Source organism: Salvelinus alpinus, chromosome 13, assembly GCF_045679555.1.
Source record: "Salvelinus alpinus chromosome 13, SLU_Salpinus.1, whole genome shotgun sequence".
Lineage (NCBI taxonomy): Eukaryota > Metazoa > Chordata > Actinopteri > Salmoniformes > Salmonidae > Salvelinus > Salvelinus alpinus.
Genome location: NC_092098.1, coordinates 44,169,326 through 44,186,800, shown reverse-complemented (window position 1 = coordinate 44,186,800; position 17,475 = coordinate 44,169,326). Strand labels below are relative to the sequence as shown.

The 17,475-nt window shown below is 41.6% G+C and overlaps 1 protein-coding gene across 2 annotated transcripts in view; it reads left to right on the top strand.

Moving 5' to 3' along the window:
- The window catches only part of LOC139537758 (PDZ and LIM domain protein 4-like), a 66,673-nt gene that overhangs the window by 16,840 nt on the left and 32,358 nt on the right, over window positions 1–17,475 (top strand). The window contains exon 1 of one of the 2 annotated variants that reach the window (XM_071339492.1): window positions 12,443–12,772. The exons of the other annotated variant lie outside the window; for it this stretch is intronic. Coding sequence (XP_071195593.1) covers window positions 12,680–12,772 — 93 coding nt within the window. The 5' untranslated portion in view covers window positions 12,443–12,679. Of the gene's footprint in view, window positions 1–12,442; window positions 12,773–17,475 lie in introns of those variants that run through there. 2 annotated transcript variants of the gene reach the window in all.

Sequence of the window (17,475 nt, the reverse complement as noted above, 5' to 3'; positions counted from 1 at the left end):
TTGAACGCATAGTGATAACACATTGGGAATTCAACAAACTTCTGGCTGTCTTTTTGAGTGGGTGAATAAAGGTTGAAATCTCATTGATCAACATTTCAACCAAATATTACCCAAATTTCCACGTTAAAATGACACGGTGTGCCTAGTAGGAATTAGGTAACTACTGTAACAACATGTCAGTACAGTTCATTCCTCTGACACACAGTTGGTTGGTAAGGCAGGTAGAGGCCATACGGCCTCCCAAACAATGGATGGGGAAATAAAAGCCCGACACCAGTCATTTCCTGTAGGTGTGTACCATTTGGCAGACCCTGTATGCATTTCTCACAAGTGCTGTTTGGCATTCTTGAGGACGCCTAGACCAAAGGCTTGGGTATGGGTAGGAGGAATGCCTCTTCCTGGGGAGAGCTAGTGTTGACCGTTGCTCCTCGGCTGGAGCCTGCCCTCTGAGGATAGAGAGGGACACTAGGATAAACAGACAGATGGCTCTTTTTTCAAACTCTTCTTCTTTCAAACCCTTGCAAATGCTTTGAGTCTGACAGTAGGCTAGGGATTTCACAGTGGGTTTTAAAAATATATCTGGGAGAAAAACAAACCTTGTTAACTGTGGTTCCTTGTGGATCACAGCTGCATTCCCCTCCATCAGTCAAAGATACCTTTAGGTGTCTTAAATGGCACCCTATTCTGTATATAGTGTGCTACTTTTAACCAGACCCCTATGGGTCCTGTTCAAAAGTAGTGCACTACATAGGGAATAGAGTGCCATTTGGGATGTAATTGTTGAATAGTTCTACCACCCATAACCAAATACAGGGCAGAAAGGAACCAACAAACAGTATACAAGCTGAGCGCCAGCAAACAAACAAACCCTTAGGGTCTGGAGAGCATCAGTGAAAGGCTATAGTTGCTCATAGTGGACAAAAAATAAATCAAAAGGAATAAGGTTTTGAAGTGTCTGTCCTATATCTGGGAGATAAGAAAGCTCTGGAAATATTTTAGTTTTTTGGATACATATTTAACCCCTTTTTTTTGTTGGTACAAAACTACCTCCATGCTTTCATTCGTTTTTAAACCAGTACCAGTTACCTTCAGACGAGTCCTGTGACACTTTTGATGGTCGTAGAGGAAAACATAGAATGGTCATATTAGTTTGTAGGCCAAAACATAGGTGGATGCGGTGGATGGAGACAGCCCATGTGAAACAGTATAACTTTAGACCGTCCCCTCGCCCCGACAGGAGCACGAACCAAGGACCCTCTGCACACATCATCAACGGTCGCCCACGAAGCATCGTTACCCATCGCTCCACAAAGGCCGCGGCCCTTGCAGAGCAAAGGGAACCACTACTTCAAGGTCTCAAAGCGAGTGACGTACCCGATTGAAACACTATTAGCGCGCACCACCGCTAACTAGCTAGCCATTTCACATCCGTTACACATGCAAAAACCCAAATATCTGTAATTTAAACTGATGGATTTTGATAGGGATTTCTTTATTATGTTACTTTGATTGCCGCACGGGTGCGTTTTTAGACTCTTAATGATTTAAAAGGGGGCAGCTGTTGAAGTCTGGCAGTATTTAATTCAGTGGTGTAGATCAGGCTTTTGCTGACTTCCCCTCAGAGGTATGATCTCACACAATGGGCAAAACTACAGCTACTGTACCATAAAGCCATATGTTCATGCACTGCTATACAGGCCTCCAGGTGGAAAGTCACTACTTTCTCTCCACGCCTTTCGTCTTTGTGTGTCAAAAAAGATACACGTCAAATAACACTATTATGTTTGTAAGGGGTGCGTAACCGGTGGCAGGGTAGTCCGACGCAGGAGAGCAGAACTTGGTAATAGCCGGAACAGTTTAATAGCAAAACCAACCGCATGAAAATAACAAGATATTTGGGTACAAAAACCTGTCGCGCAACAATCAACACGTGCACAAGCACTTACAATAAACAATCCCACACAAAGACATGGGGGAACAGAGGGTTAAATACACAACAAATGATTGAGGGAATTGAAACCAGGTGTGAGGAAAAACAAGACAAAACACATGGGAAATGAAAAGTGGATCGATGATGGCTAGAAGACCCGAACAAGGAGAGGACCCGACTTTGGCGGAAGTCGTGACAATGTCAAATAAGCTTGTTGACCATTCAGGACCTGAATATGACTGCACATCACATAATAATTTAACGTGTTAATAATTTTTTTACATAGTTTTTACACATTGATTACACTATCACTCGTATTTCATGTCACAACGATTCATCGATACGTTGCTATGATGCTGGTAAAGTTGTCTCACGCAACCTACAGTGCTGGTCATTAAAAAAAGCTAGCTAGCTCATGGATGCAAACAATGTTCTTCCCCAAAAACATAGCAAAACGACATAATCTGTCCCAGTAGCTATAGTTAGCTAGCTAACTATATAGCTAGGTGTCATCATTTAAAATAAACCTCATTTATAAAACAGTTCTTTTTTGATTAATGGTGGTCAGACCCATCTATGTGAAGCTAGCGACAATAACGATTAGCCACAATAGTGGACTTTGCGGTTAGCCTTCGAAATAAAAGTATGTCATTGACAGCGATGCAAATTAATACAAATAGTAGAATTATGCCATAATTGAATAGATCATGCTAAACGAGGTTGGAATGTTGTTCTATGAAATCAATAAAAGACAATCATTTGTTCATTTGACAAAAATCTGTTGAAATCACACTGGGATGTATACTTTAGAATTGCATTGTGGGCGTACTTATTTCACTGTACAGCCTTACATATGGATTGTGGATCAAGAGCATTAGCGTTGTAGCTCTTATTGCGGGACTCTGAAACAACTGTGAATTGAGCCACATTTATTGTCAACCTATGTGTATTGAACAGTATTCCAGAGGAAAAACGTTGGGAAAGAATATCTTGGGTATTGAGTAGTGTCACGCCCTGACCTTAGAGAGCCTTTTTATTTCTCTATTTGGTTAGGTCAGGGTGTGATTTGGGTGGGCATTCTAGTTTTCTATTTCTTTGTTGGCCGGGTATGGTTCCCAATCAGAGGCAGCTGTCTATCGTTATCTCTGATTGGGAATCATATTTAGGCAGCCTGTTTTCCACCCAAGTTTGTGGATGTTGTTTTTGCACAGTAGCTGTATAGCCCTGCAGAACTTTACGTTCGTTGTTTTCCCTTTGTTGTATTTGGTGTTCATTCTAATAAAGTACGATGAACACTTTCCATGCTGCGCTTTGGTCTCATTCCGACGACGGACGTAACAAGTAGACTGATACCCCATTTCGTAGATCCCCAATCCTTAGGTAAAGCTGTACAGTGCAAAATGAATGTCAATACACACAATAGGCTGACTGGGGAGGTGATTTCACACAGTCAAAGTCCCCCGATAAGAGCTACAACGCTAATATTTGCATAAACTCTTCACAGCTGTGTTCTGTGGGTGTCACCGAGTAGACTGATACCCCATTTCATTGCTTCACATTCCAACCTTGTTGAACATTATCTAGTCTAAATATGGCATGATTCCACCAATTGTAACCTTCTGCATCACTTTCAAATAGGTACTTTTATTTTGAAGGCAAACCCCAAATTCCACTATTTTGCCTAATCCTTATTAGTGATGGGCATTCCGGCTCTTTTCAGTGAACCGGCTCGTTCGGCTCAGCTCACCAAAAAGAGACGGCTCTTTCGGCTCCCAAACGACTCTTTAAATAAAAAACATGTTTTGTATTTTTCCAAGTCAAACAGTTTGCGATAGTTTGACTATGATTGGTGTTAAAACAATTCTAATTAAATTATTAAATGAAATCATACTCTACCTTAACCACAATATATTTAAAAATGCATTGGTTTGTTATGAAAACATTTGCATTTAAACATTTGCATTTAAAGTAACTTTTCAATGTATATAAACAAAGTGCATATTTATATAAATGTAACAATTCAAAACGAATACAATCTGAACAACATAATAATATAATATTAAACTGGTCTCTCTTTTGCCTCTCTTCTTTATTGCCATGTTATAACCAGCAGCACACAGCAATGCTGACCATATTTTGCTTTTATGAGACATTTGCATTTGCGTTTTGGAGAAGACCCTCTCAGAGGGAACATATGTGGCCACTATGCAGAGTCTCCCTGTCATGACTTTAGTAAGCCGTGGGTAGAGGGGTTCCTCCAAATAGGATCGGACCTCCATTATGGCATCTGCTGAAGGATTCCTTCGTGCTGCATCCCCAGTTGCTCTCTCATCAAACAGCATCCAAACAGCAGACGTTTGTGGCACTACTGCTGGTGCTTCTGCTCCATCTGATCCCTCTTCTTCCTGTTGCCCTGGTGCCTGAGCCAGCTGACTGCTGGGGCTGTCCCTCTCTGCTGCTGAGGTTATTCTCTGAAGAGCCTCATCAATCGCTCTGGCATCACTGAAGGCTAACTTCTTAAACCTTGGGTCAAGTGCAGCGGTTTCTGATAGCTCGTGATTATTTTCCATTCTGTGGAACTTTCTGTCCATTGATGAACATAGGGTGTCCATCAACTCTGTCACATGTCCTGTGGTTAAATGTTCTTCTCTCTGGCAGACCCTTACACAGGAGTATCATTTTTGAGGCTGTCACATTGCTGAAAAGAGAGAACAGTAACTTATTAGTTCAGGTTCATGTTTTGTCTACTGATACTACATTCTCATCTACTGCTCACATACATATATAATACTGGATTAAATAATTATGTAGTAATAACTGCTTACTGTACCTTTCTCCACTGATCTCCACAGTGACCTGCTCAAAGGGTTCCTGGACTCTGCACACCACCTCCACCACCTCCCATTCCTCTTGGGTCAGAGCATCAACAGGTGCATTGACAATGGCCAGGGTAGAGATGATGGCATCCTTTGACTCAAGAAACCGCTTAAACATATAAAATGTTGAATTCCACCTTGTAGTACAGTCTTGTTTAGGCCTCAGCTCAGGCATCCCCATCTGGCATTGTGTAGACTTTAGTTTTTCAGCACCTACTGTGCTCCTGTGGAAGTATTTTCATCGCTTTGGTTATGTTAGCTGCATTGTCGCTAACACAACAGACCACTTTTCCATCTACTTGCCATTCTCTGGCCACTTTCAACAGTTCCTCTGCCAAGTTCTCTGAGGTGTGTCTCTCGCTGAACTCAAAGCAGTCCAGAAGACAGCTAGACATCGAAAAATCTTCAATGAAGTGACATGTAACCGACATGTAAGAAGTGGTTACCCTTGATGTCCAGCAGTCAGTGGTAAGGCAAACTGCAGTAGCTTTTTGGACTCTTTCCCGCACTGAAGCCTGTGTGCTCTTGTACAGTTGTGGAATAAGTAATTTTGAAAGGGTTTTCCTGCTTGGAATTGTGTATGTTGGATTTAGACTATTGCTATAATTTGGCTGGAAATCGGTGGCAATCATTTTAGCCAATGCAATATCAATTTGACCTTGTTTTGCTACAGACATAGACTTTGGCATAAACTGGTCCATAGAAGACTGCGTTGCCACGGGTCGCGAAGTAGGCCTACTTGACTGAGTGAATACATCTCCACGTGTGGAGGTGCTGGCTCCACCACTCTCACTAGCAGGCCCGCTAGTTTCTCCAAGCTCCGCTACAGCTAGCTTCACAGTTGGGTGCACAGTTCGCATATGCCGGTGTAGGTTGTGCCTAGAACCGGCTTTAAATCTCCTCGGCTGCTAAGTGTGTGACTGGGAGTGAGTTGGCTCAGCCCTCCCTCACGCATCTTTGGTTCATTGGTTGACACTGTGTGTCTGATTGCCTTATTACCAATGCATTATTGTAAACGCATCATTCGTGGCCGGTGTGTGCTTGTTTGCAGACTTTATTTGTACAGCTATGATAGTGCTAATGATAGTAGTGGTAGCGCTTGGCTTGCACGTGCAAATAACGTGTCAGATGGTGTTATTTGACGTGTGTCTTTTTTTGACACGCAAAGATCCAAACTTCGTTCCATACTAGCTATCTCTGTTATATCTGGGCCTGGGAGGTAACATGACTCCTGTGTGCGGACACTGTCCTGCTCTCCTCACATACAGTAGGGGAAGAGCTGTCACTCTGAATGAAAGACTGTGATCCTGCCTCGCCTTCCTGTTAAGTTTACCGTGTAATTGCCTGTCTCAAATTCAGGACCTGACTTGTCTAACACACCCTGCTGTTCTGTCCTGCTGTGTGTGGGTGGGCACTTCACTTCAGACTGGGTAAGATGTAGTGTGAGGCTGGCTAAGATGTAGCGCGAGGCTGGCTGACTCGCCTATGACAACTGTTAGCCCATTTCCTCTCTAACTCTGGTTTATCAGCTACCACTGTGTGGATTGTTGGGGGGACTTAAAGGGGAGTGGAAGATGCTGAAGAGCAACAGATGCCCCCCCCCCACACTTCACTGCTCATGGCTATCTTCTTAGTCATAACTCTGTGTAACCATAGGGTCTACAACCTCACCTTTAACTTTAGCACTTTGTTTTTCTGTTATCGGCTGCTTTCATTACATTTATTTACAACCTCTCTGTAATACTTCAACCTAATTTAAAACCCAAACACAGATGGTATCGGATACATTCACATCAAGTGTTTCCCGTTGGTTTTTAGCCTGTGTCATTTTTAATATGTAGTGTTCCAGTACACCCGTTCCTGTACCGCGGCTTGTGTCTGGCAGTTTGAAAGGACTTGTTTGAGATTAATTGTCTGCTTACTTACTGTCCTTCCTTAGAGCTTTCAGATAATTAATATCCACTGCACTGTCACACTGGAGAGTACAAAAACATCAATCTGAACTGAAGAGTATTCATGTCATTTGTTTGCTGCTTTACGTCTCACCAGATATATTTTAGGCTTATTCCTTTTTAACCACAGATTGTTAATGCTTCTTATGAGATTTAGAAAGTTTAGTGTATTTAATCCCGCTGTCTGCTAATTTCTGTCATTTACAGCAATATACTGTACTTAATCCCGCTGTCTGCTAATTTCTGTCATTTACAGCAATATACTGTACTTAATCCCGCTGTCTGCTAATTTCTGTCATTTACAGCAATATATTGTACTTAACCCCGCTGTCTGGAATTTACAGCAAAATATACTTACTCTTCATTTTCAGTTTGGTTCAGTGAATCAGGTATTTGATGTTTCTGTAATGTCAAATTCACTGAATTGAACACGCCTCATCTAACAAGATTTGTGTACAGGTAATGGAAGCTAAATTAGCATACATACTGTATATGTTTGCTTATGAAAACTACTGTTTGACCTACCTGTAAAACACACAACAGAGCAAATGTAATGGCATCAAACACCTGCAAACCATGTGTTTGATGGATTTGATACCGTTCCACCTATTCCGCTCCAGTCATTAACAAGAGCCCGCTCTCCCATTTTAAGGTGCCACCAACCTCCTGTGCTGTAAAATGTACCTGATCATTGCTCCTTTGCTCTGTTATCATACAGTAATAATAGGATACCAAATCTGATCAAGTTGATATCATGCCCCCTCCTTTTCCTCTCCGCTCTATCTGAGATGTCAGTGGACATTATAAAAGGCCCAATCCAACGGGTGACCTACTGTGGCGTTTGTTAAGTAATTTGCTTTTTGTCCACCAGCTGCTACACAATCTGTTTGGACCACGCATCCAAGATGGCCGCTGTTGATGAGAGAGAGAGAGAGAGAGAGACAGAGAGAGAGAGAGAGAGAGAGAGAGCTGGCATCAGTGGCACTCAGCTGTATGGTTTGTGGGAAGAACAAAGCAGTGAGAAGGCTGAGCTCAGCATCCAGCATTGCGGTGGTGTGTGTTAACCAGACCCTGTTAGGCAAGTCTAGTATAGCAGAGTGTCTATCCGGTCCTCCCTCCCATCACTTACAGGGGTTTAGGTCATGGTTTATTGGAAGCATCCGCAAGCATTTTGGCGCTCGTTGGGAGTTAATGAGAGGGTTGGTGTCATTAAAGTGTGTGTGACCCCTGGAGAGATGCAGCTGATGCCAAGACAGAGGTCATCAGAGCACAGGGTTCTAATGAACTTTTTATTAGGCCATTCTAGAAGCATACATGCACGGATACAGTAATACCCTTTTCATACACAGACAAAGATCCCACTAATGTATCATGCCTGCTTCTTTTTAACAGTTTTTTTTATATATCTGAAAGGGATAGGAGGTTAAAAAAAAAACATGGATAATAAAAAGCAACTGGAAGTCATGATTCCTGATGTTTATATTGTTTTTTGATTTGTATTTATATATTTTTTTTTACATGTTTCTCCCCAATTTCGTGGTATCGGTCTTGTCTCATCGCTGCAACTCCCGTATGGACTCGGGAGAGGCAAAGGTCGAGAGCCGTGCGTCCTCCGAAACACAACCCAACCAAGCCACACTGCTTCTTGACACAATGCCCACTTAGCCCGGAAGACAGCCAGAAGAAAACACTGTGCTACCATGTCAGCGTGCACTGCACCCAGGACTCACTAGTGCACAATGGGACAAGGACCTCCCTGCCAGCCAAACCGTCCCCTAACCCAGACAACACTGAGCCAATTGTGAGCCACCCCATCACAGCCAGCTGCAACAGAGCCTGGACTCAAACCCAGCACTGCAATTTATTTTATTTTATTTAACTAGGCAAGACAGTTAAGAACAAATTCTTATTTTCAATGACAGCCTAGGAACAGTGGGTTAACTGCCTTGTTCAGGAGCAGAACAACAGATTTTTACCTTGTCAGCTCAGGGATTTGATTTCGCAACCTTTCGGTTACTAGTCCAACACTCTAACCACTAGGCTACCTGCCACCCTAAACCACTGCACCACTCAGGAGGCCTGATTCCAGCATTTTCACAGACCCTGTAACCAAAATACAGGTATCGGGTCTGTATAAATGATTATCTGCTTTTTTTGCAGGCAAATTCATTAAGACTTCCATTGTTTAACACCTCCCTAATTTGAAATGCAAACTGCCCCAATGGTTTAGCAACACCAATTCCGATTTGTCAGTTACCCACTGATATGCATAAAAGGGACCTGCCAGGTGTTATTTAAGGGGCTGTTTGAAAGAGGATCATATAAACACAGCCTTCTATGTTTTACAGGCAATATACCACATCTTCTGTCTGAAATGGGTATAAGTTGTTTGTGTGCTTGTATGTGCGTGGGTGTACATGTTTGTGTGTGTGAGTGAGAGCTAGGGAGAGAGACAGAAAGAGTGTCTGTTTGTGTTTGTGCCTGTGTTTTGTATTCACTGTTGCCTGATCCTCCTGTGAAGGGTACTTACAAACACATTGACACATGACCTTGCTCTTATTCTCATTTGATTAAATGACAAATGAATGAGCCATGTTCAAATCCATTCACATCTGTTTATTGTTCCAGCAACCTTAACCAAGCACTACATTAAACATTCAACTGGAACACCTGGTGTCTGTATGGGTGACTGAAAAACAGAGATGTTTGATTACATATATAGTGATGGATAGCAAGGTAAATCGACTCTACCCTCCGTGAGCAGGGAAGAGCTACAAATAGTTCCTATTCATTATGACCATCACCACAACTCACTGTACTGGTGAGTCCTGGCTGATGAGCATGTTGTATAGACTATAAACTTAGGCTAACTAGAGATACTTTGGCGCTGTGGTTATCTAACGATTACATCTGTTTCTAATCAAGACCTTACTGTGAAATGTGTACTTACAAGCCCTTAACCAACAATGCAGTTCAAGAAATAGAGTTAAGAAAATATTTACCAAATAAACCTAAGTAAAAAATTACATAAAAAGCAACACAATAAAATAACAATAACGAGGGGGGTACCGGTACCGAGTCAATGTGCGGGGGTACAGGTTAGTCGAGGTAATTTGTACATGTAAGTAGAGGTAAAGTGACTGCATAGATAATAAAAAGCGAGTAGCAGTATTGTAAAAACAAAGGGGGGGGTGAATAGTCTGGGTGGCCCTTTGATCGATTAATTGTTCAGCAGTCTTATGGCTTGGGGGTAGAAGCTGTTAAGGAGCTTTTTGGACCTAGACTTGGCGCTCCGGTACCGCTTGCCGTGCGGTAGCAGAGAGAACAGTCTATGACTTGGGTGACTGGAGTCTTTGACAATTGTTTGGGCCTTCCTCTGACAACGCCTAGTATATAGGTCGTGGATGGCAGGAAGCTTGGCCCCAGTGATGTACTGGGCCGGATGCACTACCCTCTGTAGCGTCTTACGGTCGGATGCCGAGCAGTTGCCATACCAGGTGGTGATGCAACCAGTCAGGATGCTCTCGATGGTGCAGCTATATAACATTTTGAGGATCTGGGGACCCATGCCAAATGTTTTCTGTCTCCTGAGGGGGAAAGGTGTTGTTCCACTCAGCATTTTTCAAACCACATGAATTAAACTTAATTTCTCTCTTTAGACAGTGGAGTTGCAGTGCCACCATTGTTTCCACTGTGTCACACTGTCTCTTACTGTATGACGAGGCATCTGCAACACTGGCGACATAAATCTCTGAAACAAGCTGTGAGCCACAAATATACTTTTTTTTATTTTACTGAAAATGTTACCAATTGTACATCTGCAGGCCATACACAAGGCCTTAAACTGGTGGTGTTGATCAGAGACATTTCCACTGTGTTTTAAAGGGAGAATAGGCATCAAAAAACATATATTGTTTTCAAACAGAAGGGTTGATGATCAACAGTTTATGCAACACTTGCACTGACACAGATGAAGTCATTCTCCAGACACTGGCATTGTGACAGAGCTGTACAGCTCATGGTTGAAAGGCAGCTGATTAACCTCAGTGTCTCCTATAGGTGTACTATGGCTCCTTAGTATGTAGGGCACATAGAACATCACTGGTTTGATATGCTCTCATTGACACACACACACACTGTTGTTCAATACCATTATATATGTTATCATTAGAAATCAGTTACATCTGTCAGGCTACTCTGACACAGGTAGGTATGTACCCCTGACTCACTCTGACACAATAGTGTTCACCAGCATACCCTCAGACACTTCTTCAATTCCCATGTCTATTTTGTACAGACACAGGGCTAGCCTAGCCATGCTGGAATGTCTATGAGGTCATAGACTCCCAGACAGAAATCATACTCAGTGAGTCACTGTATAATTGACTGGGTAAATCGGTGAAGAGACAATTAATTTACATTTCCTGTTTTTGAATGCATCCAGATTGTAATGTTTTCAATCAATATCAACATGATAACTTTTCAGTTGTATCTATTGTTCAGTTGCTTTCTCTGGCATAGGTTAAAGTTCACAATGGATTTGGTCTTCATAGTCTAAGTCAGGGTTTCCCAAACTCGGTCTCCCCCCTGCACCGAGCGGGGGCCCCAGGACCGAATTTGGGAGGCCCTGGTCTAAGTCAGGGATGGGCAACTCCAGTCCTTGGGGCTGGAGTCAGGGTTCGGCTTCAGGCATAAGCCGTCGCTTAGGGCTCTCGGACGCTTTTTGTAGGAACTCAGTAGGGCTCTCAAATTGCTATTGAGAGTAAGAGCAGTAAACTACACCAGGTGCAATTTCGAAATTTCATTGTGCATCAGCAGTTTTTCTCTTGCTATGTCAGTCACTCAATTAGCCGGCAATTAGCCATGTACATTTTTAGATTGGTAGTTAGTCTAGCCAGCTATCGAAAATAGGCACGCAGGGCATGTGCCCAGGGGCATGGTCCCCCCATTGATTTTGTTAGTCATTCTCACTCAGTTATCATATTAACATGGCATAAGTCATGGAAAAATATGTAGAATTGTAGGAATTTTGCTTTAAAACTGCTATTCTTCTCTCTCTGCCCCATTGTAAAATGTGCAGAATTGCAGGAAATTAACTTTAAAACGTAAATGTTTTCTTCGCTGTCAAGAGTGGGGCCAATAAAATGTTTTCCCTCGAGGTGGGGAGCCCTAACCTAATCTCACTTAGGGCCTCCCTGGTCAGAGGAGTCACACTTTTTCCACATCCATAGCAAACACGACTGACTAAACTAATTGCATTCTAAACTGAAAATCCTGATTAGTTGATTGTTGGAGTCAAGTGTGTTAGTTTGAGCAAAAGTGTGACACCAAGCAGGCTCAAACTGCATTTACACAGGCAGCCCTATTCTGATTTATTTTTCTTCAGTAATTGGTCTTTTAACCAATCAGATCATATCTGAAAAAGAGCTGATGTGATTGGTCAAAAGTCCAATTAGTGGAACAAGATCAGAATTGGCTGCCTGTGTATATGCAGGTGTTTAAAAAAACGCTGTCCTACTATACACATGCGCCTACTAACTGGACCCTGGGAACTGAAGTCTAATGTCCCATCTATTCCAATTTTGTACTTTTTTCTTTAGTTAAAAAACTACAATATGTACTTCTAATCTAGATGGTCTGGCAATCTAAACCAATAAAGAGTGAACCGTTTCCATGGAACCCCGTTTCGTTGCACCCTCCCATTCATATTAAACTCTGTGCGAGGCGGGCAGTCAGGCGGCTTCACACAACAACTCCCCATCACACGTCAGAGGCGGTTTTATTATTTAAAGTTGAATCAAGTGGAGAAGAAAGTTTTTGCGACAGAGACAGTGTTGCCTAGCAGCTCATAGGTGGTGAACCTAGTTGTTTTGCACAGTTTATCGCACAGTTCCTACGGATATAATTTTTCTAAATCAACTATGCCCCAGACCGTGACACTGAAGGGACCCTCACCTTGGGGTTTTCGACTGGTCGGTGGAAGGGACTTTAGTACACCGTTAACTATTTCGAGGGTATGTAGCCTAAATGTGTTCCCATTGATTTAATTTCATGTCAAAATACGATTGCTGCGTTGGGTCTAATGATTTTCATGTAATTTGTCGCCACCCCTTATTGTGAATTGAGGTTGTATTTCGACAACGAATGCCAAAATGATACACAAACGAGGCTGACACATTTCACCGATCGACTGTCCCGCCTCAATCCTTCTAAAACCACAGATTTTCATTTGACCATATTCACATCCAAGTGTTTACGTGATTGTGCTGTCAGCATATTCTCAGAGGCTCGCAGTGTCCCGCTTCCTATAGTTCAAGTCAGACGGTGAAAACTATCCTCCCGCTCGTGCGTGGAAGTTTATTCAAGTGTGGCACTCACCACATTGTGCGGTTGTAGGGCTGCTGTTTATTACCCCAAACACCCACACATTCTGTATCTATTAGGTGTTCACTTTCCATGTAGTATACAATTTAACTGTTAAGGTCTTCTCGCATGGTAAAGTAGCCAACTGTTGAATGAAGTGTAGCGTGTTACCATGCGGTCATTGTGAAATGCGACGGTTGTTAATCTGCTCTGCCAACATAGAGAATGGGCGCGTTCGAGTGGATCACTTTTATTGTCATCGCCGTTCTAAGTGTTGCATTATAGTTGTGTGCGACTACGTCTACTGCATGAACTTCACAAAAATTATGTGATCAAAGGTCATGCAATTTTGATCAAGTCGCTGCAGTTGCTTCTCACCAACTGCATCATGCAGCCATCACCTGCATTGTGGGAGGCACTGTTTGTCAACCAGTCATTATGTTTTTTTGTATGACCCACGCGAACCGTGGCCAAATACGTGCTGAAACAGGAACCAACTTTGTTCTAAAACTACAGGGGATACAAATGAAAAGCGATAGACTTCTCTAACCAATTAATTGTACACACGTTATGTTTCCAGTTTGAGTGTTTGATATGGGCGTATAGGAAAGTTTATTTCGACATTGATACAAAAACTTTTAGAAACAAAAGCCGCTATGTCAACCTGAACTCAGGAGTAGACGTAACATAACAAATGTAAACTGAAAACAGTCCAATTAGATTTGGTATGTATTAATTGTGGATGTTCATCCACTACGTATATGTTACAAATTATAATTTGTATGATATGTTACCTAGATGGCTAATGTTCGGGGAAGGGTTATCTAACATGCAAAGTAGCGAAAAAGTAGTAAGTATTTGTTAAAATGCTAAAAAGTCAGTGATTGAATCTAAACACGCAATTTTTGGGTTGCTAGACATTTCAAATTTTTGCCTTAAGTAACCTGTCTTATGCCTAACATATACTAATTTGAGTGTTCAAGATACATTTACTATGTTACGTCTGAGAGCAGGCTGGCTATGTTGATTCCGTGTTGATCTGAGCCTTGCTATTAGAAAACCCCTACAGTGTCCAACTTTCGGCTGCCACAGATAGTTCCCCCGATTTCACTTGCATACTTTGGTCTACAGTCGGCATCGTTAGGCTTACTGCTTGAATACACCCAACGATAGAAGACTATAAGGCCCAAAAGCTTATTTTAGAATGGGCAGTGCCCAATGACTGTATATGAATGGACAAAGCATCGATCACGTGACACCATTCATTCCTATGTGAAGACTATTGTGAATTGAAGCCATATGAAGTGGGTTAAGATCGCATCTCATGGACCCATAAAATGCCAATTTTGAGCTACACCTGGATGTGACGTTGCAGGCTAGCTCAGTGCTGCCCCCTCATTAACTCAAGGTGAAGGCCGACCGGGGTACTGCAGACTGCCATTAGCAGTTTGGGGCGGCAGGTAGCCTAGTGGTTAGAGCATTGGACCAGTAACCGAAAGATTGCTAGATCGAATCCCTGAGTTGACAAGGTAAAAATCTGTCATTCTGCCTCTGAACAAGGCAGTTAACCCACTGTTCCTAGGCCGTCATTGTAAATAAGAATTTGTTCTTTACTGACTTGCCTAGTTAACTTCTTATGGCTGCAGGGGCAGTATTGAGTAGCTTGGATGAAAGGTGCCCAGAATAAACGGCCTGCTCCTCAGTCCCAGTTACTAATATATGCATATTATTATTAGTATTGGATAGAAAACACTCTGAAGTTTCTAAAAACTGTTTGAATTATGTCTGTGTATAACAGAACTCATATGGCAGGCAAAAACCTGAGAAAAAATCCAAACAGGAAGTGAGAATTCTGAGGCTGCATTCCTCATGATATCGCCTTGCATTCCATAACTTCTACAGACACGAAGGAATGCTCCGGTTGGAACGTTATTGGATATATATGATAACAACATCCTGAAGATTGATTCTCTACTTAGTTTGACCAGTTTATTCGACTTGTAATATAACTTTTTGAAGTTTTCGTCCGACGTTTGCCTGCATCTGCGCGAGCGTTTGGACACGTGTACTACACATGCTAGCAAAAGTAGCTACTTGAAAATAATGGACATTATCGAACAAAACATCGATTTATTGTTGAACTAGGATTCCTGGGAGTGCATTCTGATGAAGATCATCAAAGGTAAGGGAATATTTATGATGTAATTTCGTATTTCTGTTGACTACAACATGGCGAAGAAATGTTGTTAAATCTGAGCGCCGTCTCAGATTATTGCACGGTGTGCTTTTTACGTGAAGTTTTTTTGAAATCTGACACAGCGGTTGCATTAAGAACAAGTGTATCTTTAATTCTATGTGGAACATGTATCTTTCATCAAAGTTTATGATGAGTATTTCTGTTATTTGACATGGCTCTCTGCAATTTCTCTGGATATTTTGGAGGCATTTCTGAACATGGCGCCAATGTAAACCGAGATTTGTGGATATAAATATGCACATTATCGAACAAAACATAAATGTATTGTGTAACATGATGTCATATGAGTGTCATCTGATGAAGATCATCAAAGGTTAGTGATTAATTTGATCTATTTCTGCTTTTTGTGACTACTATCTTAAGCTGGAAAAATGGCTGTGCTTATTGTGGTTTGGTGTGACCTAACAATCGTTTGTAGTGCTTTCGCTGAAAAGCATATTTGAAATCGGACACTTTGGTGGGATTAACAAGATTACCTTTAAAATGGTATAAGACACATGTATGTCTGAGTAATTTTAATTATGAGATTTCTGTTTTTGGAATTTGGCTTCCTGCACTTTCACTGGCTGTTGTCATATCATCCCGGTAACGGGATTGCAGCCATAAGAAGTTAACCTCTCTTGGACACGTGAGACGGTAGCGTCCCACCTCTTCAACAGCCAGTGAAACGCTGGGCACCAAATTCAAATACAGAAATACTCATTATAAAAATTCAGGAAACAAAACATATTTTACATAGGTTTAAAGACGAACTTCTTGTGAATCCAACCACGGTGTCAGATTTTAAAAATGCTTTACGGCGAAAGCATACCTTACGATTATTTGAGAACGTAGCCCACTAGACAAATCATTACAAACAGTAGCCAGCCAAGGTGAACAGTTACACATGTCAGAAATGGAGATAAAATTAAACCCTTACCTTTGATCTTCATATGGTTGCACTCAGTAGACATTAATTTACTCAATAAATGTTCCTTTTGTTCGATAAAGTCTCTTTATTTCCAAAAACCTCTGTTTTTGTTAGCATTTTCTTCAGTAATCCACAGGCTCAAACGCAGTCAAAACGAAGACAAAAAAATCTAAATTGTATCCGTAAAGTTCATAGAAACATGTCAAACGATGTTTAAATTCAATCCTCAGGTTGTTTTTAGCCTAAATAATCGATAATATTTCAACCGGACAATAACGTCGTCAATTTAAAAGGTAAACAAGAAAGGCACTCTCTCGGACACTTTAGGGTCCACTCATTCCGACTAATCTTACTACTTCATTTTTCAGAATATAAGCCTGAAACAATTTCTAAAGACTTGACATCTAGTGGAAGGCATAGAAACTGCAATTTGAGTCCTAAGTCAATGGATACTGTAATGGCATTGAATAGAAAACTACAAAACCAACAACAACAAAAAACTTCCTGGTTGGATTTTTCTCAGGTTTTCGCCTGCCAAATCAGTTCTGTTATACTCACAGACACTATTTTAACAGTTTTGGAAACTGTAGAGTGTTTTCTATCCAAATCTACCAATTATATGCATATATCTTCTGGGCCAGAGAAGCAGGCAGTTTAATTTGGGCATGCATTTCATCCAAAATTCCGAATGCTGCCCCCTACCCTAGTGAAGTTAATAAATATATATATAAATTAATTAGCAACTAAATTATTCTCAACTTCTGCTTTTTTAAATTTTAAATATTTATTTACACGAAGATTGAGCATTTGACCTGTTTTCTGAAAACAATGCCTGCAGTACCGTGGTCGGCCTTGAACTTCCGTGGCAGTCGTTCTCCCCTGTTGAGGACTTTAACCATTTTGAAGTAGTCAACTTGGTGGGAATTCCTATGGGTTGAAGAATTCTTATTATTATTACTATCTAGGTTGTCAGGAGGGATCAGCAAATGAATTGTATTTGTGAGTAAACATTTCTCAACTGCAGGTGGCAGTAAAACGCCAAGCTTGGCTTTATACCTGTTCAAACAACGCACTCCAGGTGGCAGTATGCACCCTTTGTAACTCATAGAAGTAGAAGAAAATTGACTACTTCAAAATTGAGATGGCTTCAATGACGCCGCCTGTGCGCTCAGACGCCATAATGAGAT